This window comes from Polypterus senegalus, chromosome 14, assembly GCF_016835505.1.
Source record: "Polypterus senegalus isolate Bchr_013 chromosome 14, ASM1683550v1, whole genome shotgun sequence".
In the NCBI taxonomy this organism is placed as follows: Eukaryota; Metazoa; Chordata; class Cladistia; order Polypteriformes; family Polypteridae; genus Polypterus; species Polypterus senegalus.
The window spans coordinates 34935927-34962565 of NC_053167.1; the positions used below are offsets into that span (position 1 = coordinate 34935927).

The 26639-nt window shown below is 40.6% G+C and overlaps 1 protein-coding gene across 1 annotated transcript in view; it reads right to left on the reverse strand.

The window, feature by feature from the left end:
* Nucleotides 1-8206: 8206 nt before the first annotated feature.
* LOC120514918 (translocon-associated protein subunit alpha-like) overlaps nucleotides 8207-26639 on the reverse strand; it is a 35798-nt gene continuing 17365 nt past the window's right edge. Inside the window, exons 8-9 of the mRNA XM_039735560.1 lie at nucleotides 21313-21406; nucleotides 8207-8671 (exon numbers count right to left, since the gene is read on the reverse strand). Coding sequence (XP_039591494.1) covers nucleotides 8607-8671; nucleotides 21313-21406 — 159 coding nt within the window. The 3' untranslated portion in view covers nucleotides 8207-8606. The remainder of the gene's footprint in view (nucleotides 8672-21312; nucleotides 21407-26639) is intronic.

Consider the following 26639-nt stretch of genomic DNA (forward strand, 5'->3'; position numbering starts at 1 on the left):
TTTTTTTTTTCTAAGAATTTAACTAATAAACTGTACATTATATATTCTTCAGCATAACCTCCTTGGACTTGTACTATACACATCGTGCTATATAACCCAAAATTCTGTTAGTCTTCTTAATGGTGTCTGAACACTACCTGGAAGTTGATAGTGCTGAGTCCACTACGACTCTTAAATTCTTCTCATAATGTTTACTTTCGATTTTCAGACCTCCCATTGTGTATTCAAACCTAACATTGTTATTTCCAACATGTAATACTTTACGTTAACTTACATTAAATTTCATCTACCATCAGTCTGCCCAAGACTGTAATGTTGTCCAAGCCCCTCAGTAATGATTCAACGGATTCTAGATTATCTGCCAATTCCAATAGCTTGGTATCATCTGCAAACATAACCAGCTTTCTATATTTATATTCCTCTCCAAATTATTTATATACCAGTAACGGCGCACTGCACAATAACGTGCAGTGAATACACTTGACTTAAGCATTCATAATTTTCATGCTCTTTCTCTGTACGTTTAGCATTTGTTTGCTCAGAGGTTGATGCGCTTGCTGCTTCCTGAGCAGCTCTTCTTTTCTCCACCTGTAGCGGCCTGCTTCTTCTCTTCTTTCGTCAGCATCTTTTCACGTTAAAACTGATTAAGTCAGTGTTTGTGTTGCAATTGCTTAGTACGTTTTCTTTAATTTTTCACTTAAGCTGGGACTAAAGCCTTCAATCTGCCTCAAGAATGATTTAAGATATGAAGAGGTAGGGGAAGTTATGGCGAAGGTGGTAGGGATGAGAACGACACCCGTATGCATGTGTTGCATGGCTGCCCTGCTGGCCGCTGCTGAGAGTTGATTCTACAATAAAATAAAATAAAAATGAAAAAAGGAATAACTTTGGAGGTCAATCATCACCCCAAAATCGGATAGTAGACGTCACGTAGTATATGTGTAGCAAATTTCAGGTCAATAGCTCAAACGGTTTGTGAGCTACAGGTGATTTAAAATCATCGGCAAACGGGCAGCCACGGTAGCGTATTATATAAGAAGATTAAAAATGGCAGCGGCTCCAACACAGGTCCCAGTTTAACACCACTCTTAATGTCAGGCAATTTCCGATAACGTTCCTCGTACCATAACCCTCTGCTATCTGTGCTTGAGCCAATATTGTATCCACCTTCAAACAACACCCTGCACTCCCATTTCATTTAGTTTGGTACTCATGTAGCACTTTATCGAATGTTTTTTGAAATTCCAGATAAATAATATCATATGCTCAACTTTGATTGTATCCTTTTGTTACTTTCTCCTATAATTCCAGCATTTTAGTAAAACACGACCTCCCTCTGCTGAACTCATCCTAACTGTTCAGTAAAACTGTACTTGCCATGTGCTGCTCAATCTCATCCTTAATGATTACTTCCATTAATTTACCTGTGATGCACGTTACGCTTAGTGGCCTGTAGTTGCTTGCTTGAATCAGTCACACGTTTTATATAACGGGATAATATTTGCCATTTTCCAGTCCTTCTGCATTTCTCCAGTGCACAGTGATTTCCTTAAAATATACATAAATGGTTTATATACAGGTATGTACTCACTAACCTCCTTAAGAACTTGCGGGTAAATATTATATGGTCCTGGTGATTTGCTTGATTTCACTCTATTTAATCTGAGCAGCACCTCTCCCTCTACATTTTCTAAATAGCTCAATACCTCCTTAGTAGTCCCTTATACCGATGGAAGGTTATTCACTTCCTCACATGTGAAGACTTCAGAAAAATGCGAGTTTACAGCATCTGCTATTTCACTGTCTATATTTTGTAATTCCCCTTTACTATTCCTGATGCACTTCACATCCTCCTTGACTGTTGTTTTACTACTGAAATACTGAAAGAATTTCTTTGGGTGGTCTTTTGTCTTATCTGCTATATTCCTCTTTAACTGCCTTTTAGCCTCCCTAGTATTCTTCTTAATGGTTGCCCTCATGCTCTCATACACCCTATGATTCAATTAGAGTTATTAATGTTATACTCTTTGCACAGCTTTATTTTTCCTTTGCTGCTTCTTTTCAATTCTTTATTATACCACTGCAGTTTTTTTTTTTAACTTTTCTACTAATTCCAAATTTAGGTATGTAGTTGTCCTGCATTATATGTAAAACATTTTTAAACCTGTTCCTCGACTGTCTCTGTATTTAAAAGCTTAACCCAGTCTATCCTCCTTAGATTTTAATGCATCTACACAATATTTGCCTTACCAAAGTTAAACTTAACAGTTTTAGTCTTTGCAGCCGCATTCTTCCAAAACACAGAGGACTGTATTATATTACAGTCACTTGACCCTAATGGTCCAATGATCTCTACACCTTCAAATCTATCTTGATTATTACAAAATACTAAATTTAGACAGGCTTCACCCTGTCTAAATTTCACAAACAGTCACTGATTACTTCTAAAATCTCCCACTCTTGTGCTAGCTATTTGCAAGGTTAACCCAGTTAATATTCTAGTAGTTAAAGTCCCTCATGACTGTAATATTCCCCTTTAAACTTGCCTTTTTTAATTCAAAAATGATATTCATTGAAATTATTGTCTGCAATGACTGTCTATAACACACCCCTAAAATCAGCCTCTTTCCCTAATGCTTTCCAGACCAAGCCACATGTCCTGACTAAGATGGGGCTCTTCGTCCAGCTAAAGAGGACTTGCATTTAAATTTTGTTTGCCATAAACAGCAACTCCACTTCCTTTTCTGTTCTGTCTATCCTTCCTAACAATTGCATTATACTCATCCCCATCTTTGATATTTAGCCAGGTTTCTGTTATTGCTATAATATCATAATTACAGGATGCTCCGCTACATACAACTGTAACTCATTTTATTTTTGATACTTCTAGAATTAAGGCAAGCTATGTTTAATGTGTTACTCATTTTACTCTTGCATTTAAATTTTGGGTAAGAGTTTACATTACTATGCATTTTTATTTTTACAGTATTGTTTGTGTCTTCATATACAGTTGTAAACCTGGCCTGTCCTAAACTCCCTGTCCTCCATACCCTAGTTTAAACAATCCTTGACTAACCTACTCATATACTCCTCTCCAACACATTGGGACGCCTCCTCCGGTTTAGATGTAACCTGTTGCAGCAGAACAGGTCCCATCAGTTCCAAAAGGAGTCCCAATGCCTCGTAAGCCTACACTGTTCTACCCAACACCAAGATTTGAGCCATTCATTAAGCCTTCTAATCTCCTCCACCTTATTTGTACTGGCACATGGTACAGGCAGAACTTCAGAGGAGACTACCTTGTCAGTTCTGCACCACAGCCTGGCACCTAATTCTTTAAATTTTGATCACAGACAACCCTTGTATATTTAATTTATCCCAACATGGACAATAACAAATGGATCCATCCCCACTCTGGTCAAGAGCCTATCAACCCTTCCAAGAAGGTCTGCCACCTGTACACCCAAAAAGCAACACACCTTGCAAGACTCTCTGTCCCTGGAGCAAACCTGTGCTTCAATCCTCCTAATGACTGAATCTCCAACTATCACTATCTCTTTGGGAACAGATTTTGAGGGGGCCAGTTGGTGCCCCTCATGTCTGCCTACCACCAAAGAATCTTCAGAGACACCATCCAGCTCTGCAAGGACCTGAAAATGGTTTGACACTTCAAATTCTGGGGTCGATGACTCTGGACAATGTGCATCCTTTACCTTGAGCCGTGTAACCGTGACCCACATATCTTTGCCTGTATGATCTGGAATCTCCTCACACACCATCTTAGAGGTGTACACTATCTGTCTAAAGGACACCTGGGCCAGGTCTGTCAATTGGCAACTACAACGCAGGTCAGCCGACTCCATCTCTAGTTCAGTGACCCCGAGTGCAAGATGCTATATCAGCTGGCATCTCCTGTAGATGAAGCCTTAAACAATAGTGACTCCTCCAAGCTATCCCCTAAAAAGTCCAACATACAACAGGACTTGCATTACTCTGGCCTCATTGCCAGTGGCGGGCTCTTCACCTTGTCTGGAGAAGCGAGCAACATAAAGTTTTTGGTGTTGCACACTTGCTTTTTACCTTTTTTAGGATTCACATTTAGAAAATGAGGGTTGCTACATAGATAGTGTAGAAGATCAGCCTGGACACAGACAGACACCAAAACACACAAGTCCTAAAATACATACGTTTATTTCTTTTCTGCTGCCTCTACACAACACAGTGCACCAATCAGCCACAAATGCTCAGTCCTTTTCCTTTCATATTCTTTTTCTTCTCACCTTCTGCCGCCTCCACTCCTCTCCCGCAAGCTCTGTCCTCTATCTCCTGACTCTGGCTCTCTGAATGGAGTGAGGCAGCCCCTTTTATGTTGCACCCAGATGTGCTCCAGGTGCTCCCGGTTTCTCTTCTGGCAGCACCTCCTGGTGCGGTGGAAGTGGTGCAGTCTAAGGTTTAGGAACTGTCCAGTCGCCCCCTTTTATTGTTTCTCTCCCTGTCTTTGCATTCTCCTGGTGTCCCAGCTAGTCCAGGGTCCCAGACGTCCATTACAATAATCAGGCAGTCATTTTCTGAAGCGCTTATTACAACAGGGTCACAGGGATCCTGGAGCCTATACCAGCTGTTGTGGAAAAAACTTTCCTCGGTTTTCAAAGAAGTCATTCAAGGAGGGCAGATGAAAAGGCAAAATAATTCTTTATTTGCACATAGATATGCACAGATGTTTCATTCTATAGAATGAGCACTCAATAAAACAATTCATCTGCTTTCATTCTTTTCTGTTACATTACCTCATCTAATACATCAATAGGGGTGATCTGCAGACTCTCCTATTGATTTTAGCACTGCTTCAAAGGAGGGGTGTTTGGGTTTTCCCATTTGTTTATTCCCACTTTCTAGAGGGGTGTTTGTTACTCATCTACTTCATTTTAACTTTAGCAACTATCTTGTTGGCTCCTCTAACTTAAGGCAAAACCCTCACGTGCCGAGGCCTAAAACAACATTTAGTTAACCTTTTAGTTCCATTCAACTCTTATCGTTATGTTTAATAATTAATTGTTATAATTGTATAGAAGTATATACTTGTATTAAATTGTAAAATTATATCATGTATTGATTAAAAATATTGATTCAAATTATATACAGCAGGGGCTTCCACCTCCAGTCCTGGTGGGCCACAGTGGCTGCAGGTTTTCATTCTAACCGTTTTCCTAATCAGTGAACAGTTTTCACTGCTAATTAACTTCTTTTCCCTTCATTTCAATAGCCTTGTTTTTAAGGATTCAGTCCTCTGAATTGATTTGTTTTTTCATTAAATTGTAGCCAAACAGAAATGAGATGTGAAATGAGCCAACAGATGACCAGCTAAATTGGGATGTCAAAATCCAGCCAACTTCACTCCAACCAGTTTTTTTAATGAGAAGCCAATTCCTGCTGTTAATTAAAGCTGTTATTGAATATCATGACTTGTTGCTGCTCTCATTCTGCCACAGCAGACTGTTGATTTTCTGTTTTTTCTAAGACCACCGTAAGATGTTTTGATGACCTGAGCAGACCAACATGACTGAGACCTTCACCTTTCTTTATTTTCAGGTTAGCTGGTCGTGTGGTGGCTTGTTTTGTGTCTCATTATTGTTTGGCTGACCATTAAGGAAAAAGGAACAACTAAGGGGTCTGAGAAACTAAGGCGAAACAAGTTAATCCGCAGCAAAAACAACTAACTAATTAAAAAGATGGTTACAATAGAAACCTGCAGCCACTGTAGCCCAGCAGGATCGGAGTTGGTCAACCCCGATATACAGCTAGCCATAAGGCGCAAGGCAGGAGCAAACCTTGGACAGGGTTAGTCAATCGCAGGTCAATATTGAACTTTGGATGTAAATATAACAAGCCATTTTTGGAGACAGTGATTGCAGATACTGAAGGATTGGTGTACAGTTATGTTGGTAAATTCTGCAATGAAAATAAAAGTTGAGAATGCAATGCAATTAATGATTTATTTCCATTTCAAATCTATTAATGTGAACACTGATCCTTAGAATTAAGTTAAAATTAGAGTACAGAGTAGTAAATTTTGTGACAGTTTCAATAGCTTGGCAATACACTGCAAAGACAGAAGAAGCAAATGAATAAACTAGCTTTGTAACAGTCTGCAATTAAAAAAAAAAACATTGTCGCAGTTGGGGGCAGTAGTGCTCCCTTGAACCCTCAGGTACCACGCCAAACACCTGGTAAAAGTGCTACAATTATTCTTTTTATTATAATAATGTGCACCAAGCACCCTCCACTCTACACTATTCATAAACCACAATAACAAATCAATAATAATCACAATCCTCCACTCCCAGACGCGTTGCCCTCCTACCACCCAGCTCAGCTCGGCGTCTGGGAGTTCCCTCAGTCCTTTTATATTCCCTGACCCGGAAGTGTTCCCAGTCCCCAGTCCATGTGATCTTGTATCACTTCCGGGTCAGGTAAAAAGTACTTTTCTTCATCCCGGAAGTCTGTCGCTCTTCCTATGACGAACTTCCGGGTCATAGTGTACAAATAAGTCTTTGGTCCTCCCTGCAGCTCCCTCTTGCGGCCCCTGTGGTATCCAGCAGGGCTGAGGATAAAAACTACATAGTCCATGACTCCCTGCTGGTCTTAGGGGCACCTCCATACTGCAGGGAGGGCTCCATCTGGCGGCTTGGGGGACTTGGCCGGGATAAACTGCCCGGCACAGTCCACAACATTAATTTGAATTTTTCTAAACTGGCAAAAGCTTTCAATAGATGTGGTAACTAAATATTAAATCCATTTTAAAAATAAAACCTAAATATTCAAGTTCAGGCCATTAAGAGTCAGTGGTATTGCCTTGCCATTTCAAGACTTGTCTATCACTGAAAGAACTTCTCTCCCCTCTGAATTTATATACAAGTAGCTGGTGAAGCTCAGTACCTATAGTGCAGTGTCTGAGGTTTCTGGGGCACACACCCCTATGAACAGCTTCTTTCAGATGACGACACCCTAGACTGGCACCTAAGTTGTTGTTTAACAGATTGACCACCTGTGCAAGTAGTAGTTCTTCCATAGCTTTACCTCATTAAAGCAGTTAAATAAAAACACAACTGAACAGCAATTTGGATTTTTCGAAACATAGATCTATGTATTTATAACTAATACACTTATTTATATTTCCACTTAGATTTAATTTTATTTTAACGATTACATAAAATCAACAAGTAAATTGGGTGGAACAGTGATTAATATTGACTGTGCTCTGTGGTCTTTCAAAAAAATTCTCTGGGTTGCACTCTCAAACTAGAATACTCACCTGAATTGAAAACCCACATTCCCAATAATTCACCAGTCGTGCCCAGTATCAGCTCATTGATTGGCTATCATAGCGCTTCACATCAAATCAACATGGCAGAGAGGTGAAAAATCAGGAAACAAGGTCAAGCGAAAATATTATCAAGTGGAATGTATGCCTCATATTTGTGCATATCCAAAGTGGTTCAACAAGCAGAAGATTTAATTTAACAGTGCAGTTTCACAAACTACAGTTGAAAAACCTGGAGATGAGGCATTGTGGCTTAATGATAAATGACTGGAGGTAGAGGTAGGTCTTCAATTCAAAAGTTTGATATGGCTCTCCAGCCATTCACAAAAAGGATTTTTCAGAAGTGGTTTGTTTAATATTTTAGGAAACATGTATGTGCTTGAGGCATTATGAGGATATGTCTGGATATCTGGATTAGGCAACATTAGTAAACAGATTTTATTTCATGAAAGTTTTGATATATTTCTTGTTTGTTCAGCATTAGTCCCCATAGAAGTCTATTGTGTCAGGAACAATGTAACTTCTTTTCTCCATTAAAAGTTTTTATCATCCATTACTACAAACACTGTTCATTTAAAGGAGGAGTATTCCTTTAACAATTGTTTGTTTCAAAATGATGAATCAGCAAGAACTTCTTAGAGCCTAGTCAAATGTGGCTGCATTGTCTTGAAAGTGGTATATTGACATAATGGAATTGCCTGGAGGAAACAATGTAAGGGTCGAAGAACGATGACTGCTGGTGGAGTGTGCCATCTATAATGTAAGGTCTGCAAGGTCTCTGTGACATTGGCTTTGTCAGTGCTCCATCTTGCGTCCTTCAAGTCAGCATAGATCAATCATAGATCATAATAGCCTTATTAAAAATAAAGAAGCTGGTTCACTAGGTTATAGAGAAATAACTTTATTTAAAACTAAAAGCTTGACAAAGACAACATAGGCCAACATGAAGGTGTTCACATTTCTCTTCAGAAAACATGACTAGACATTGGTGGCTGGTCTTCATCAGTGAAGTTTAACATGACTCATGCAAGAATGACAAGTACTGGCCTCTAAATCATAAAATGCCATTGGCCATTTTTATGACAAGCACCACAGATCCACAGATCACAAAGACACCACTTTCACTTACAGTGCCATGGTACCCACAGGTTATGCTCTTCTGTGGCATTCTTCATCCTCCCCAATAGGGTGTATTTCACTTAAGGAGCAGAATTAATCAGTTTGTCAGTGATAAAGTTTTGAAGAGTGTCTGCCCTTTCATGGTAAGCCATGCTCTGAATAGCTTCTACTGGTCAACACCAACTGCTCGCTTGGTGCGCTTCCTTGGTGAGGCCTTTGGCGAGGTCTTACCTGAAAAGAGACAGGCATTAAAAGTGTAGGACAAAGTGCGTAGGCTAGACTTTTGAGTCACCCCAGGCCTCTGAAGAAAGCAGATAGGCAGACAGGCATCCAGCTGTACAAAACCTCCACTTGCATTCCAAACTAAGTGACTGAACTCCAGCTTTTGTACCAGGATAGGCCTGGACTTCATCTAATAACAAAGGTGTAAATCAGAGGTGACATCTCTCCAGATTCCCCTGAGACCTGTTGAGCTACAAGGCATGAAATGGACTCAAGCATTTTATCTGTACCATGATAAAGTACAACTCTAAATACCAGTAAACAGCCATCCTATACAATATGTTATGTTTTACTGTCTAGTGTTTCTGTTTAGTCTTATATGTCAATATCTATATCTACTCACTACAGTATATATAAAATCCTAAGCCTAAAAATGCAATGATTTTCTGCAACGATTTTATGTTTTTTGTCATGCTTTAAATCAGGCTTATTTTAAAACCTACACATATATGTTTGGTATCATTCTTTTCAGAATTTATCGAACTTTAATGTGATGTTGTCAAATTTTCAGATTCTTATTCCATTTTTAAATTATAAATTAAAAAAATATCAAGAAGTCACATCCCGTGAGATGAGACTTTGTGGCAAAAGATTTAACCACACTCGATCCAGAAATAAAAGACAAAGAGTAGGACAGCTGCTGTACAGGCTTTTAAATGTTCCAAGTGCTCTACGAACCAGCAGCTGATCGAGCAAAGAGGAGGTAAAAAAAACTGTATTTGTTTTCCTTTGTATCAACGTTTAAGAGGGGGTTTCGGAGCAGCGACCACGTCACCTTGGGGTGCGTTCAGCCCCCCTCTTCACAACACGAGGGGCTGAGATGCGAACACCCTATTTTTATATATATATATATATATATAAATATATATATGATATGATGTATGATAACTGGATATATATATATATATATTTATTTATATATATACAGATATCATACATCTATAATCCTTATGTTTATCAATAAATTATATAATTCTGTTTCTTAAAACAAGTACGCTTCAGTTACCTCGATAGAAGTCTAAAGGCTGGACACCTTAAGGAAAATAAAGTATAAGCCTTGCCAAATTATTGGATTAATTACCAGTGTTGCTGAAGGCAAAACTGATCATTAATGAGCCATGTATAAAAATGTCTTTTTCAAATTATTATGGCATCCCTCTTTTGACTATTAATCAATCACAAATTTCTACAAACAGTTACTCGCTGCATATCCTCACAAACCCTCTAACCATTCATTTAGAGTACAAGAAGTAGTTTAGCTTCCACCTTAATGAAAATAAAAAAATAAATAAAATTACATGGAAAGAGGAAAGGCAGGTCTATATCTAATGCATCATGTGACTACATATCTATACTTTTCAATCAAAGGTATTCATAATGAGTGATCCTGTTGGTTCCTACAGGTGCCATGCAGTGAAAATATAAAATTCTGAGCACATTTTCATGATGACACCTAGAAGAGAAATCTGAATAACCAATCATCAATAATCATCAGAGGTGAATGTGTGCAGAGGGTGCAGACCTATAAATACCTGGGAGTGCAGCGGGATGATAAATTGGACTGGACTGCCAATACTGATGTTCTGTGCAAGAAAGGACAGAGCTGACTATACTTCCTTAGAAGGCTGGCGTCCTTCAACATCTGCAATAAGATGCTGCATATGTTCTATCAGACAGCTGTGGCGAGCGCTCTCTTCTACGCGGTGGTGTGCTGTGGAGGCAGCATAAAGAAGAGGGATGCCTCACACCTGGACAAACTGGTGATGAAGGCAGGCTCTATAGTAGGCATGGAGCTGGACAGTTTGACATCCATGGCAGAGTGACGGGCACTGAGCAGGCTCCTGTCAATCATGGAGAATCCACTGCATACGCTGAACAGACAGACAGAGGAGCAGCTTCAGTGACAGACTGCTGTTACTGTCCTGCTCCACTGACAGATTTAGGAGATCGTTCCTCCCCCACACTATGCGATCTCAAAATTATCTGTCTGTTATACCTTCATTGTTATCACTCTTTAATTTAATATTGTTCTTTATTCATTGTGCCCCGCTAGAAAGAGCACATGATGGAGGGTGGAACTTGTGCTCTCTTCAGTTTGCGTAGGAAGTAGAGGCGGGTTTAGGCTTTCTTGGCCAGTGATGCGGAGTTATCTGACCAGGAGAGGTCCTCGGAGATGTACGTCCCTAGGAACTTGGTGCTACTCACCCTTTCCACAGCTACACCATCGATGGTCAGTGGGGGGTGCTGTGAATGACCTCTCCTGAAATCGACCACAATCTCTTTGGTCTTATCCACATTCAGAAAGAGAGTGTTGTCTTTACACCACTGGACCAATTGGCTCACCGTTTCTATAGTTGGCTTCGTCATTATTGGTGATGAGACCGACCACGGTTGTATTGTCCGCAAACTTGACAATGTGATTGGAACTGTAGATTGGTACACGGTTGTGGGTCTGCAGAGTAAAGAGCAATGGGCTGAGCACACACCCTTGTGGGGCCCCTGTGCTCAACGTAATGGTCGAGTATTGTCGACTCGCACATTTTGTGGCCTCCCTGTAAGAAAGTCCAAAACCCAGTTGCAGAGAGAGGTCTTGAGTCCCAAGTGGCTGATTTTTTGTATTAGTTGCTGGGGAATGATTGTGTTGAATGCTGAACTAAAATCTAAGAACAACATTGGCACATAGGAGTTCTTTGACTCCAGGTGGGTGAGGGCTGGATGGAGAGCAGCAGAAATAGCATCCTCTATGGACCCGTTCGACCTGTAAGCAAACTGAAACGGGTCATGGGAGGGGGGGAAGAATGGACTTAATGCTCTGCATAACCAGCCGCTCAAAACATTTCACGACGGTGGAAGTCAGTGCTACGGGCCAATAGTCATTATAGGTAGATGGGAGGGGCTTCTTAGGGACAGGAATTATGTTTGTGACTTTAAAACATGTAGGAACAACAGCTTGGGCCAGGGAGAGGTTAAAGATGTCAGCAAAGACATCCTTGAGCTCCTCAGCACAATCCTTCAAAGCATGGCCAGGAATGTTGTCTGGTCCGACTGCCTTCCGTGGGTTGATCCTAGAAAGGGTTCTCTTCATGCTGGCTGGGACCAGCCATATGGCCTGTTTGCCCATGGGGAGGTATAGTTTTCTGTGCCGGTGTGTTCTTTTGTGTCTTCAACCGGCCAAAGATGTCATTTAGGCAGTTGAGCAGTGTGATGTCACCTTCACAAGTCTGTGGTGGAGGTTTGTAGTTAGTGAGGGTTTGGATGCCATGTCAGAGAGACTGTGCATCTCTGGTATTGCTAAAGTGTCCAGATATTTTCTTGCTGTACTGCTTTTTTGCTTCCTTGATGCCATGGGACAGTTTGACTCTAGCTGTTGCAGTGTCCCTGGCCCTAAAGGCTGCATCACGGACCCTCAGAAGCCTGTGGACCTCTCCTGTCAGCCATGGCTTCTGGTTAGCATGAACAGTGATATTTTTGTAATGGGTGACATCATCAGTACATTTTGCAATGTATGCTGTAACTACCTCAGTCTACACCTCAATGTCTGTGTGGTCATTGTAAGTGGCTGCTTGTTTGAAAATGTCCCAGTCTGTAGTGCTAAAACAGTTCCTCAGAGCACTGGAGGCACCCTCTGGCCACACATGTACCTGCTTTTGCTTTGGTCTGATGGTTCTCACTCTGGGTCTGTATGCAGGTCTCAGCTTGATGGTGATTTGATCAGAGAGACCTAGGTGGTGCTTGGAGGCTCCCTAGGAGGTTGTGTACACCAAATCCAGTGAGTTGTCTGTTGTACTATATAAATAAATGTTGTTGTTGGTCTTCTGCTAATACAAGCGCTACTTAGCCAATTATAACAACAATCATGCAGATTGAAATTCTGACAATATGAAGACAGACTATATTGGGTGCATTTCTCCATGGTTCCTTGAGTTTGCACATATTTAGTATCATCTGCAGGAACAATGGCAGTGTGCTTCCTGTGCTTTTATTTTTCAGTGTACCAATATGCAGAATATGCTGCTGATTGCCTTAATTATAAAGGTGTGATAATAATGCAGGAAAATGCAGAAATGTGACTGAGGCCTAAGAAAACTGCTACTTGATACTTTTATTAATTTTTAATGGAATTTTGGAAGAAATTTGGGAAATGTCAATACCAATATAATCTCTTATAAATGCATATAAATGTTTTTTTTTTTTTAATTCAATGCCCAATGCCAATAATAAAACTCGTAGCACAAGATATAGTGACATCCTGGATACATAAATTGATTTTAGATAGCCATGTCATTTGTTGCTACCAGCATATAAATATTGTGCTGTTGCTGCCATGTGTTCATCGCTGACATTCACCATGACTTTAGAAAACTTTAGGAAACTACTATTTTTTTTTTCAACTTTGGTTTACAGTTTGGTTTTAGTATTTATGGTTTGTTTAAACTTCGAACTTTTGACCACTTGCATATTTGTTTAGCAACAATTTTAGGCTTAATATCCTGGCCCTGCCATTTTTCAAAAGACAAAATACAATGCCTCTGGGCTCAAGTGAAACAGGGAGGAGAATTACTATGTTGCCTTTTCACACTACAGGATGTGGAGATTAGAAAGTTAGTTTTTAGCAGGTGTAAGAGACTACCAGCAGCTCAACCTGCCCGGGACGCCCTTGAGATGGAAGGACAAGGGAAGGCAGCTTTTGGAGGACACTGCCTCCCCCAAAACACTAGATAGCAGCTTCCCTGGACTGCAGCAGTGCCCCGGATTCCTGCAGGGCACTATCAGACTTTGAGTTTGGCAACACAGCCCTGCTGGGTACTTACTGTGGGTGTCACCAGGGGATGATGTGGGAAGATGGTGGGAGAACAAATTCTCACCTAGCCCAGAAGTACTAATGGATTACGAGCACTTCCAGGGTGATTAAAGAACTTTAATTCTCTGTCTGACCCAGAAGTGCTGGCAAGTCACATGGACGGAACAGTAGAAGCACTTCTGGGTCAAGAACTATATAAAGGACTGATGAAGACCCAGCAAGTGAGCAAGAGTCGGGTGGAGGTGGAAAGCTTGCTAGGAGGTGTGGATGCAAAAAAAAAAAAAATATATATATATATATATATATATATATATATATATATAGATAGAGAGAGAGAGAGAGAGAGAGAGAGAGAGAGAGAGAGATCGTGCTCTATTGTGTTGATTATTGTGCTTATTTGCCTGTTTATGGTGGCTGTGGTGCTTTAAGCACTGTTTTCAAGAAGACAAAATATTAAAATACAGTGGAACCTCGGTTTGCGAGCATAATTCTTTCCGGAAACGTGCTCGCAATCCAAAGCACTCGTATATCAAAGCGAATTTCCCCATAAGAAATAATGGAAACTCAGATGATTCGTTCCACAACCCAAAACTATTCATATAAAATGATTAATACAAAATATTAAGTAAAATACATAATACAAATTAACCTGCACTTTACCTTTAAAAAGAATCATGGCTGGTGTGAGTTTCTAAACTCATGTGGGATTCCACCCAACAGGACGGCACGCGGAAGAGCGTCCCAAAGCAATCGCAGTCTCCCAGCGCTGTAGCAGTTCGCCGTATAAGTGCATCCAAAAAGATCGCAGACATGCTATAAACGCCTGTTGTCAATAGGTCATACAAAGAACATTATAAAGATCCCGGTACAATAAATATCAGCACTGTAGCTGTTTCAAGCTGAATAAAGCTGTTGTTAAAGTACTGAGACTCAGCTTCGTGTTTTGGGGAGCAAGATGGGGACTCGCACTTCATAGCGCACACACACACAGTCACAATGCTGTAGTAAACAGATGTTGACTATGAGTGAGGCACACAGACTTAGACGGAGAATAGGAGACGATTGCCAGAGAGAGAGAGAGAGAGACGCGCTGGGCGAGCAAGCAAGATAAGGAGAGAGAGAGAGACGCGCTGGGCGAGCGAGTAAGCGAGATAAGGAGAGAGAGAGAGAGAGACGCGCCGGGCGAGCAAGATAAGGAGAGAGAGAGACATGCTGGGCGAGCGAGCGAGATAAGGAGAGAGAGAGAACCACCATCAGCTCAGTTGTGATCACATGACGCTCAGCAGACAAAGTGTATCCATACTACTCGTATTGCAAGACATCGCTTGTTTATCAAGTCAAAATTTATTAAAAATTTTTGCTCGTCTTGCAAAACACTCGTAAACCGAGGTTCCACTGTACTTCTTGGTGCTTTTAACCTGTGTCCTGCACGTTTGTCTTTTGGGTTAAAGGGGGCAACAGCGACCCCTAATGTACACACAAGTAAGATGAGAATGCGAGTCAAGAGGATAAAGATTGAACACTTTGAAGATTATCCAAATCACCAATAATTTCAAAGTACTGTAATATCATTGACTGGCTTTAGGAAACACCAGGTGAATGCTGAATTATTTATTTATTTTCAGATGCAGTTTGACATAAATGCTGCATTTTTTGGTATACAATATTATAATAGGCGGCACGGTGGTGCAGTGGTAGCGCTGCTGCCTCGCAGTTAGGAGACCCGGGTTCGCTTCCCAGGTCCTCCCTGCGTGGAGTTTGCATGTTCTCCCGTGTCTCGTGGGTTTCCTCCGGCGCCCGGTTTCCTCCCACAATCCAAAGACATGCAGGTTAGGTGGATTGGCGATTCTAAATTGGCCCTAGTGTGTGCTTGGTGTGTGGGTGTGTTTGTGTGTGTCCTGCGGTGGGTTGGCACCCTGCCAAGGATTGGTTCCTGCCTTGTGCCCTGTGTTGGCTGGGATTGGCTCCGGCAGACCCCCGTGACCCTGTATTCAGATTCAGCGGGTTAGACAATGGATGGATGGATGGACAATATTATAATTCTTGCTATGGGTTTAATATGAAGTACATGAGAGAGCTAAAAGCAATTGTAAAAAAATAACTGTAGTTATTTATTTAACATAAGCCAGTTATTTACCATGCCATGAACACTAAATTTTACTTTGTAATTGTTTTTTTTTAGAATGGCTATAATAAGACTATGGGCAAGGCTACATATGCCAACAACAGTATCACTTCTGCCCTGAATTAAAAGTCTACATGTCAGGTGCCAAGCATTGGAGACTTTTTTGATTTCTTCACAAGCAGCCATGATGCATGGGTGTTGAATAGGACCTGTGTCTGAAATGACAGTTAAGGAGATTGGCCCTGTATTTAAATTTTGGATGCCCTCTACAGTCATTGACAAGCACATAAAAGAATGTTAAAAATAAGTTTGGTATTGTTTACTCAAAGTTATTTCTTTACCATCATGGTATACTCTATATTTATTTGCCACATCACATCACATTCTAAAATTAAACATACTTTATATATAAAAAAATAACTAGTCCCTGCTCTTGCCTTTTATAATGGAGGTGAAGGACACCAGAGTCCATCATTAAGAAAAACTTTAAAACATATTAACCTTACTGAATTTGTCCATTTCTTAAGCTAAAAATGTTAGAGTATTGATCTCCATATTGAAATTGCATACATATTACAAAACAGCATGTCGATGTTGTTTTAAGATGGAAAAAAGCAAAATGCAAAACACTATTGTGACATTCAGCTGTTTAAAAAGGAGTCTAGCTGTGCACTTTACTCTGCCTCTCCTCTTCCTCCAAAGCACTTTTCAGAACCAGGGGTATGGATTAATCTCAGAAAGTCATCACCAAGTGCCAGTATTGACTTTGAATACTGATGCCCAAATGTGAATTTCTGTCTCTGTTCTATAGACAACTAGACAATAACAACTGAAAAAGTCACATGGTCACATGTTTTCTTTCACTATGGAGAAAATAATTTCATAATTTCACAAAGATGTCCCCTGCTGTCACTGGATTGATAATGCATGCATATGCTCAGTGAGCAGATAATATTGCAGCGACCCATGGAGTGTTAGAGATAGAGGAATGGAATTAGCCACTTTCTGCTCATCTCTGGTGACTTGGCTCATAAAAAAGGACTTTTTGTTTTTTTCAGAGGCCGCTTCCAGCACGCCTCCCAAATTTTGGGTGCCCACACCCACTGCCAGCCACTTCATCTATTTGCTCTTTCATGCACGCTGCCCAGATCTGCCTCACTCCGCCCACCCTGTGTCAGAGGCAACCCTGAAACCACTCCTTCGCCTGGCTCTGTAAACCGATCCAAGGCCAGGGTCCACATCCAAGACTCACCGATGGCTAGGCATCAGGGCCATTGGGCTCTGCGAGCCCCAAAGCACCTAAACTCATGGAGCTTGTTTTATGATTGCTTCTCCAGGTAGAGCAGAGCAGTCATTTCCGCTTCTCAGCGCTATGATCTGCATGAATTTTACATGTTTTCCCTGTGTATTTATAGATTGGTTGGTAGGAGAGTAAGTGAGTTTACTCACTCAAACACATCAAGTTCTTTTATTTCTATATTCTTAGTAAGAGTGATTCATTGCGCATTATAAAGTTGAGAATTGGTTTGTGGCAGTTATATCTGCGTGAATATTCTGCCTTTTTCATCTTCTGTTTTTTTTTTTCTTCTTTTACATCGTGTATGCATTGAACACAGCACAGAAACTGCAATGCAGTGTAATCAGTTCAGTTCAGATTTATTGCTACTTGTAACTCTTGTGTTTTCTTTTCACTACTCCGCTTGAATCTTCCTCTGAAAGCTATGCAAAATAATGACATGTGAAGATGCAGGTTTACTGCATGCTCCCATCGTCCGTCCGGGAGCCCTTGAACCCTGCACCGTCGGTAATGTTACCAATGAGCCTGGCAGTGAGGCACTACAATGGTGTAAAAGTGCAAAGTACTTTTATTTAAAAACAGCAAACAAAAACAAAATGTCCAAATAAATAGTGCAGTGATTTAAAAATCCTCAAATAAATAATCCAATAAAATGTGTGAAAGGTGGAGGTAAAAAAAAATATAAAAATCTTTTAAAACGACGAGGTTAAAACAATGCTGAAAGCAGTCCCTTAAAACACAAAGCCCGGTGTCTTCTTTTACCTGGCGACTCCCCTGCATCTCCCATCTGGGCCCCACAACAGGAGAGTCACCATACCTGCAGCTGACCTTCCTCTCCTACACAACTGATCTGGTGGCCTTCCGATCCCTGGCTCCGGTTCAGCTCACCTAGACCGAGACTTGGGCTCCCCAGAGACCAGGATGCTCACTGGGGTTTCTCTTTCCAATGTCCGACTCCCGCTGTCTGCCTTCACTGCAGCGAGCGAACCTTCTCTCGGTCACTCCTGCTCCAAACAATCACTCAGCAGGAGCGACCACTACAGTCGGCCCTCAGGTGCTGACCAAACACCTCACTCGGGCTCGCCTCTCCCAGCTGCTTGTATACAGAGTGAGCCTATGCTCGCTCGCTTTCCTTCTCTCTACTGGCTTTCTACCTCCTGCTTCCTGCCTTCTTCTATGCAACCTCCATCTTTCTTTTTTTTTTTTCCTCCTTTAGCCGCCTTGCACTTATATTTAGGAAGTGGACGTGGCAGCGGTGGCAAATCAGCAGCCTCGAGAACAATCACGGATGCAGACGATTTCTCACCTGTGCACTTAGGTGAGAAGCACCCACATCACGAATCATCCCAGGAACCGCTTCAGCCACACAACCACCACGCCCCCTCACTAAACCGCGAGTGCTGTGATTATTTATTTAAAACTGGCCTTCCTGATGGGAGCTGTGGACCCGTAACACCACACGATACTGAATGTAATGGGTGAAAAGTAAGTGCCATTTAGGAAAAAATAACTCATATAATATGGGTGCACATCTGTCTGTTATTAAAAGCTATGGCAGAACATAACTACTGAAGAAACAGAACTGCAGGAGCAAAAATAGGACAATGAGCAGAATATAGCTAAGGGTTTGTTGGGGTTGTTATTAGTACTAACATGATGGCAGCTATAAGCAGACAAGCGAACAAGAAATGTGTACTGTATCTCATAAAAATAGTTGTGAGAATCTGTGATAAAACTATTATTTTTAGTCTCCTTTTGTTAACACAAGAATGTCTCATAAGTGTGGAAGGCATGTTTTTTTTTTAATCAAAACCTTTGCTGTTTGAAAATGGACATGTTTGGTAAGTTTTATGGCTTTTTCATTAACCTGTGTACCCACTGCAAAAACAGAGAAGATACTTTTTAAAATATATAAAAAGCACTTTACTTTAAAAAACAATTTTATGCAGCAAATTAATATATACAATGATTTTGAATAAATAATAATTTTTACTTGAACAATACTGAACTAATCCTTAAATAGTTTAGGCTCGTTTGTAATGTAAGTAATATGAATTTTTTAGCAGTAAATACAATTATGTGGTGAGTACAGAATCTACATTTGAGGTTTTGAATTAATTAACTGAGTAACCAACTGTCACTAATCCATAACTTTTTATTTAATAATACTAGGGGGCTCACCCTGTGCTTGCTTCGCTCACCAACCCCAACTGCCTGCGCTCGCGTATGTGGATTTCACTTTCACCAAACAACAAAGCTTTTAATTCTTGTAGATACTCCTCTTCATTGGGAAGAAACACTACTTTTCCCTGATGGCAACACAAATTAGATGATCTACAAGTTTCCGACTTAAAGTTTAAAGCCAAACAATATATACATACTTCTGTCATATCTCCTACGTCCATATATTCGATCTCTTTTCACTTTTACCTTTTCATCAATATCGCATTGAATTTTGATTCCATGTTTGGAATTTCATCGTGACAACTCAACATATAACTGCCCGTGAGTGAATAACGTTTTTTTCTCTCTACACGATCCGTGTCTGACAGTAGCATTCACACAAATGAGAAATGATTGAACCGTGTGCATCTTGTATCACGTGGCTTGAAATTTTCTCTTGCGGGATTTCACTTTCACCAAACAACAAACCTTTTAATTCTCGCAGATACGCCTTTTCATTGGGAATGAACACTACTTTTCCCTGATGACAACACAAATTAGATGATCTACAAGTCTCAGACTTAAAGTTTAAATCAAAACAATATATTCAATCTCTTTTCGATGTTCCGTTATTTCACCAAATAATAATTTCTGTTTGTTTGCGCTAACTTACATTATCTCTAACCTGTTCTGCATATGTATTGTGCCAATGTTTTTGAATTCTTGACGACGTTCTACTTTGTCATCTACTCTTTCTCTTTTATTTTCAGCTCCAGACGTGGTTAAATCTCTTGGCACAAGGTCTCGTCTTGCTGGACATGAAAGTGTCTCTCTGAGAAAGTCACGTCTCGTCCCTCTTCCCAAGAGTTTTTTTATTATAATAGAGAGAGAGATCATATTTCAAGTTTTTAGGTTTAACAATCATTTGCATGTCAGTATCATATTGAACATCTTAAATGTACTTAGTGCTTATCATATTCTCTCAGTGATAAACACTTAAAAAAAATAGCACAAAAAAACTCTCATAAAAACAATCATTAAGTAGTTATGATTATATGATATCAAATGTTTTACAGGAGATAAAGATTAAAATACATATCAAACAATTTTAAATAGTAAACATTTTTATACATTATAAGTTTGAATGTATCAGTCTTGTGCTCAGTAAATAAACAAAGACATATATGTGTTTAATTATTTGAAAATGAATTATTTTTGTTAGAATCAGTATCTGTTAAATGGAAGAATTAGTAAATATGGCTTATTCTGGGAGCAAAAACGTTTTGCTAAATGCCATTCCTGGCATCAATATGATTACACTGCTTTGCTGAAATATGTATTGCTAGGAGTGGTCAAGCATGTGATGATCCTCTGCATAAATGAAAATGCAAAGCAGGTTAAACACACAAAAAGAAAAAGGGTGGATAAAGAAATGGAACTACTGTACACAAAGTAACACTGCTCCCAGTCTGGGTCTGCCAAAACAGGTCATGCACCTCATCTGCCCAGGGATCAGGTTTGTGTACCATATTTCACACCATTGATCTCACAGTCTTTTACATGGCCTTAACCTTTATTTACCTTTAGTGAATTTTTGTTCCAAACTCTCCTTAACACATTCTGAGCTTATGACTTGAAATACCTTCAAGGGTCTGAGTCAGATTTATAAAGTCTATAATGCAACTGCTGGTCCACAACGTCTCCATACCCTTGAGCCATCTTTAGCCCATAATATGGTCAAGTCTCCTAGGCAGCTTGAAAGCTGCTTCCCTTCAAAATTCATCCACTCCTACTACTTCCTCTTGGAGACAGACAGAAACAAATGATCTTCTGCAAGTCATTTAAAAAGGCCTGGAATCCTACATTTAACGTCCTCCTTCCAATATTCTGTAAACTCAGTCTCACTACATGTAAAGAGTGAAGCATCCCCAACATTTGCTAAGAGGCATACCATTCAGTATCCCAAGGGAACCTTGCAGGCTTCCTTTCTAGTTACAATTCTGTGTTTCCATGTACTGCTGCCCTTGCCTAATACCTTCCAGGAGACTTAGTACTTTAAAGATTCACTTACTCTGGGAGGGGACTTTGTTCTACTGGAATGTTCAAATGTTAATTTACATTGTCAGTGCCAGTGAAGGCAACGTGCAATACAATTAAAAAAAAAAAAAATAAATAAAAACAGAACAAAACAAAAAATGTCTTACTGAAGATGCTGAGTGCCTCCTGAGGGATCCAGCTGATATCAACATCATTCATTACCCTGGTACAAGTCTCAACCTTTACTGCAGGCCTCTTCTTCTGTAAAACAGAACATAAAAATAAAACTGAATTATGTCCATGATTAGGGACAGGGTTGAAGTTCAAGTTTAACATTAACAAATGAGAATAGCATGGAAAAATTAAATTATATACAAATTACAGGAACCGCCAAATCTCTTATTCATCCAGTCAATAAATTAGTAATTAAATTTACCAATTTGAATTCAACTCCAAGAGAATAAAGAAACTGGTCAAATATACAGGTGCTTTGTGGTGCAAATTACCTTAGAGATTTTCAGTGTGACTGCAAGATACAAGATTGAAGATCTGAGAGGTTAATCACAACTGCTGAACAAATATTTTCTGTACTATATTTTATTCTTCTCTCAACAGCACATAATCATTGTTTCTTAAGAACAATCATACTGAGCCTTTAGCAAAGACCAGCCATTGTGGGAAGGCATCACATTCATGCAGACACACACAATATGTAGTTTGGCGGACCAGGCCGGAACGCCCCTTCTGCTTAAGTTCCGGTGGAGCAGCCATGGGCTCCTCAGTATCTCCCCCAGGATGCTTGGTGGCAGCCTCCCTGGTTGACAATGGTGCCTCAGTTTCTCAGTTTCAAGAGGTGCTTTGGGACTGTGTTGTGGCTGGAGGAATTACGGGGAAGACGTGCCCTCCAGCAAAAGAAAAATAAAGCCTGTGTCATTTTAACACGTGCCCCAGTGTAAATCTGTGCCGGGTCGGGCGCCTATATAGCACCTTAATTCACATTGGCGTAGTCGGCAGGATTCCGGTCCGTCCAGTTGGACCGAGACCTGTATCAAAATATTGTGTGAATGCCCGGCATAGCAAAGCGCAGCAGCAGGAGGCACGTGTTCGGCACTGCTGCTCAGAGAGCATGCTCCCGACGCAGTCACAGGCAAGCACGCGTGGTACAGCACAGAGAGCGTGCACTCGAGGCTGCAGACAAGCACGCGCAGCACAGCACACCGAAGTGCGCACACGCGGCAGGGGCCGCAAACCACCACCCCCAGGCTTGTTCATTATATTTCTGCAGGGCGGAGCTGTCAACTGATGGACACCAATTCCCTATCCAGGAGAGGACCGGCCCTTGCAGGACAGGCCGATGAGCCCAATGAGTTTCATCTGACAGGGGGGCAATATGGTGGATGGCCGGGACCCATGCCTGGCCGGGACTCCCCTTCTGCTTATGTTCCGGGGGAGCAGCCATGGGCTCCTCAGTATCTCCTCCGGGACGCTTAGCGGAAACCTCCCTGGTTGACAATGGTGCCTCAGTTTCCCACAGGGTTCCATGGGAGATGGAGTTCTCCACAACCCTGTGGGGATCTGGGATGGCTGCCAGGGGACGCGTCATGAGCCCAACTGGACTAATCTTCGGCCCCACCCGGGAGGGCAATTGGCAACAGGTGAGCAAGCACCGGGAACACTTCCGGGAGGGCCATAAAAGGAACCAGCAACCACCACTCAGGGCCAGAATCGGGAGGAAGAGGAAGAGGTTGCCTGAGAGGAGTGGTGGTACCAAAGGAAGGATTGCTGTGTTGGTATTAAGGTGCTTTGGGACTGTGTTGGGCCTGTGGGACACGGGGCACATGTGCCCCACGGCTGAAGTGTGTTTGTTGGTATTGAGGTGCTTTGGGACGGTGTTGTGGCTGGAGGGATTACGGGGAAGACGTGCCCTCCAGCTAAAGAAAAATAAAGCCTGTGTCTTTTTAACACGTGCCTCAGTGTGAATCTATACCGGGTCGGGCGCTTATATAGCGCCTTGATTCACAGTACATACATATGTCTTTATAACATCTCACTGTGACTTTGACAGCTTTTTTCTTTCTTTTTAGTTTACTCTCAGTTTATCCTGATTTGTCTAATAGATTCTTACAAAAAACAACCCCTCTAATGCTTATTTATTTGTTTATGGAGCTTCGGCAAAAAGCCAAATACCCTACCCCACCCCGTGTCATTTATCTGTCTGCCTATATAAACATACACACACACCCCTATACATCTCCCCATATACACATATATTACATACAGTAGTATGCACACACAGATAAAGAGCTAACAGGAACTGCACAAGTTAAAAAAAAGCTTTACAATCATTTAATAATTTTCTTTACTTATTGTGAAGAAAAAAATCAAAATCCCTTGTAATGATTTCATTAGTCATGCTTTTTGTCCACTGTATCCAAAAACATGATCAGAATCCTTAAAAGCCAGATAAGAAAAAAACTGAAATTCATTAAAAAATGTGCAAATTAAACACAATTAACCAGCTAAAGTCAGCTGCACTTCGATCTTGATCAATATGATGCCATATCCCCTACTTTCTTAATTGTTAAACTGTAATATCAATAATCTTTTTCCAAACCATTCTCACCACTAACTATGATAAGGCATACTTTTAATGTCACAAATGCTTGTACTTCAACTTTCCATATGAATTTGCCTCCCTTCTGTCTTTCATCCTTGTATCCACCAAGCTCAGATATTTAGGAGCTGATATCTCTTCTACACAAATGGATGTAGCTTTCCACAATATACTGTCACATGCCGGTGCCTCCATTCTAATTTCTTATTGAACTGTAACAGACATTTTTTAAGCAATCTACTTTAACTTATAGCGGGCACAGTTGTGGAGTGTTGCTTTCCGATTTAGAATTCTACCACTGGCCGTTCACTGTGCGCTCACTCAGGTCCTGGCTTTGCCCCAACTTCCAACCTCCTTCATGGCTCCTCACAGAGTTCAATTTGGCCTCCCTATTATCTGTGCAAAGCTTGTTATCAGTCTATTTAAAAGCAAAATCTTCCAGTGCTCAGGTTTATGTGGCATCTCACTATTTGATCCCCATCCTTCCCACTCTCTCTTTACTCACTTTTCATTCTTTTTCATCCAAGAAGAAACCTAACTTCACCCTTTACTCTGTTTCTGTCTCCTTCTAATTTCACTCTGGTCTAATGATTGCTTTCCTGGCATTATATATTTAGGAATGTTTGATTTTGCTCTAGGAAACCCAATTACCAATTCACACAGCTAAAAATACTTCTTAGATTTTAAACCACCCCTCAGAAACATTTTTAATGAGTATCTCCTCTGATCCACTTTGCATGGCGCTGCCTTGCTGTTTTTTCTCTTTTTGCCCCTGAGCCTCCCATTACTGGACCTCCCTACCCTCACTCTCACTTCTTATCAACATGCACTATTCTGTCTTGCTACTTTAGCATCTAAATTACTCTTTCCATCTCAATGCAACACCCCAGAGCTTGTCACTTTTAACAGCTGGTATTCCATATTTTTTACTTTAATTTCCCTAGAAATGTCCTCATGATAAATCAATCATGCTTAAATTATATCCAATGAGAATTGGTCTGTCTCAAGTCAGTCAATTAAAGCCTGGTTGGCTGGGGCCCATGGATACTATACTTTTCATTCTTCTAGCCCACTTTTGTCCCTCTGCTCGTATTCAGGGGACTTGATGGCTGTTGTGTTACACTATTCACTTGGCATTATTGTGTAGACATTTTATTTGAATAAAAATTGATCACAAATAACTTTCCATATGAAATATTCCATAATCATCATTATTTTTTTACAGAAAGAGTTTGGACAATACACTTGTAGCAATTCACTTTTCTTTGTTCACATTTCTTATTACTGTTCTTAGTTTCATTCTTTAAAATCTGGAAAAAGGACTTCAGGTAAGAAAATTGCTTTAGTTAATTAAATTTAAGTACAGTATTTTAAAACTCCTGCTTTCATTTTTGATGCCATCTGCAAGTGTATGCCTGTTTTTTTTTTTTTCTTCCTCACTCATCTTTAAGCCCTACTATACCTTCAAAGTTTACCATCCTACCATTTTGTGAAGCTGTGCCTTAATCATTTGTAAACTTTACATCATTCTGTAGAATGGCATCTTCCATCACCTTAGTTATTGGTTTTAAACTCAGTTTACACAGCATGTAATTTAATTAAACACACAATTTAATTAAGTAGTGGGCTCATGCTGTATAGCAGCTGTCTCTAAAATTGTCAATAGTATAGACCTACTGTCTCTGTAAAACTGTGAATTACTAACAGTGGTCATATGCTTCATTGCACAGATCCTAATTCAGTCTTTGCATGTTTTAGGTTCCATTTAGTTAACTTGCTCTTAATGGAAGAAGCAAATTCACAAAATACATGCATGGATGATCAGCTCCTCTTCAAACTTTACTCATTACAGACGAAATTCCTTTCAAATTCATTTATTTCCTGAACTCCATATTTTTTTTCCAAAAGCGCATACATAACATTTCCTACCATTATAATTGCTCTGTTTTTGAGATTTCCCTCATAACCAAAATCTCATCAAGACAAAATAAAACAAACAATAGGAAACCATTCAGTCTTCTACAAGATGGCATTTCTCTACTATCTGTACATTTCAAATTGGCAAACATTTGTTCATTGAAAAAAGACCTAGACCATATATTTGTATTATCTATACATATAAAGGAGAGCTGGGATCCGAGAGACTGTGTCTGTGTGTTTGTGGAGGGATGGAGAGTTAAGGCGGGTGGGGGAGTCACGTGATCATCTCCCCTCCCATTCACGTCATTTCATTCACTTCATTTCATTCAGAGCTGAGCTCCGCAGCTGACGCGGTTTTGCCGTTCTTTTTCCTTAGTGTTTAGCCCTCTCTCCTTTGCTGATTTATATAAAGGAGAGTTGGGATCCGAGAGGCTGTGTTTGTGGAGGAATGGAGAGTTAAGGCGGATGGGGGAGTCACATGATCATCTCCCCTCCCATTCACGTCATTTCATTCACTTCATTTCGCTCCGAGCTGAGCTCCGCTGAGCGCCGCAGCTGATGCGGTCTTGCCGTTCTTTTTCCTTAGTGTTTAGTCCTCTCTCCTTTGCTGATTTATATAAAGGAGAGTAGGGATTCGAGAGACGGTGTTTGTGTGTTTGTCGGTGGATGGAGAGTTAAGGCAGGTGGGGGAGTCACGTGATCATCTCCCCTCCCATTCACGTCATTTCATTCACTTCATTTCGCTCCGAGCTGAGCTCCGCAGCTGACACGGTCTTGCCGTTCTTTTTCCTTAGTGTTTAGTCCTCTCTCCTTTGCTGATTTATATAAAGGAGAGTTGGGATCCGAGAGACTGTGTTTGTGTGTTTGTGGAGGGATGGAGAGTTAAGGCAGGTGGGGGAGTCACGTGATCATCTCCCCTCCCATTCACGTCATTTCATTCACTTCATTTCGCTCCGAGCT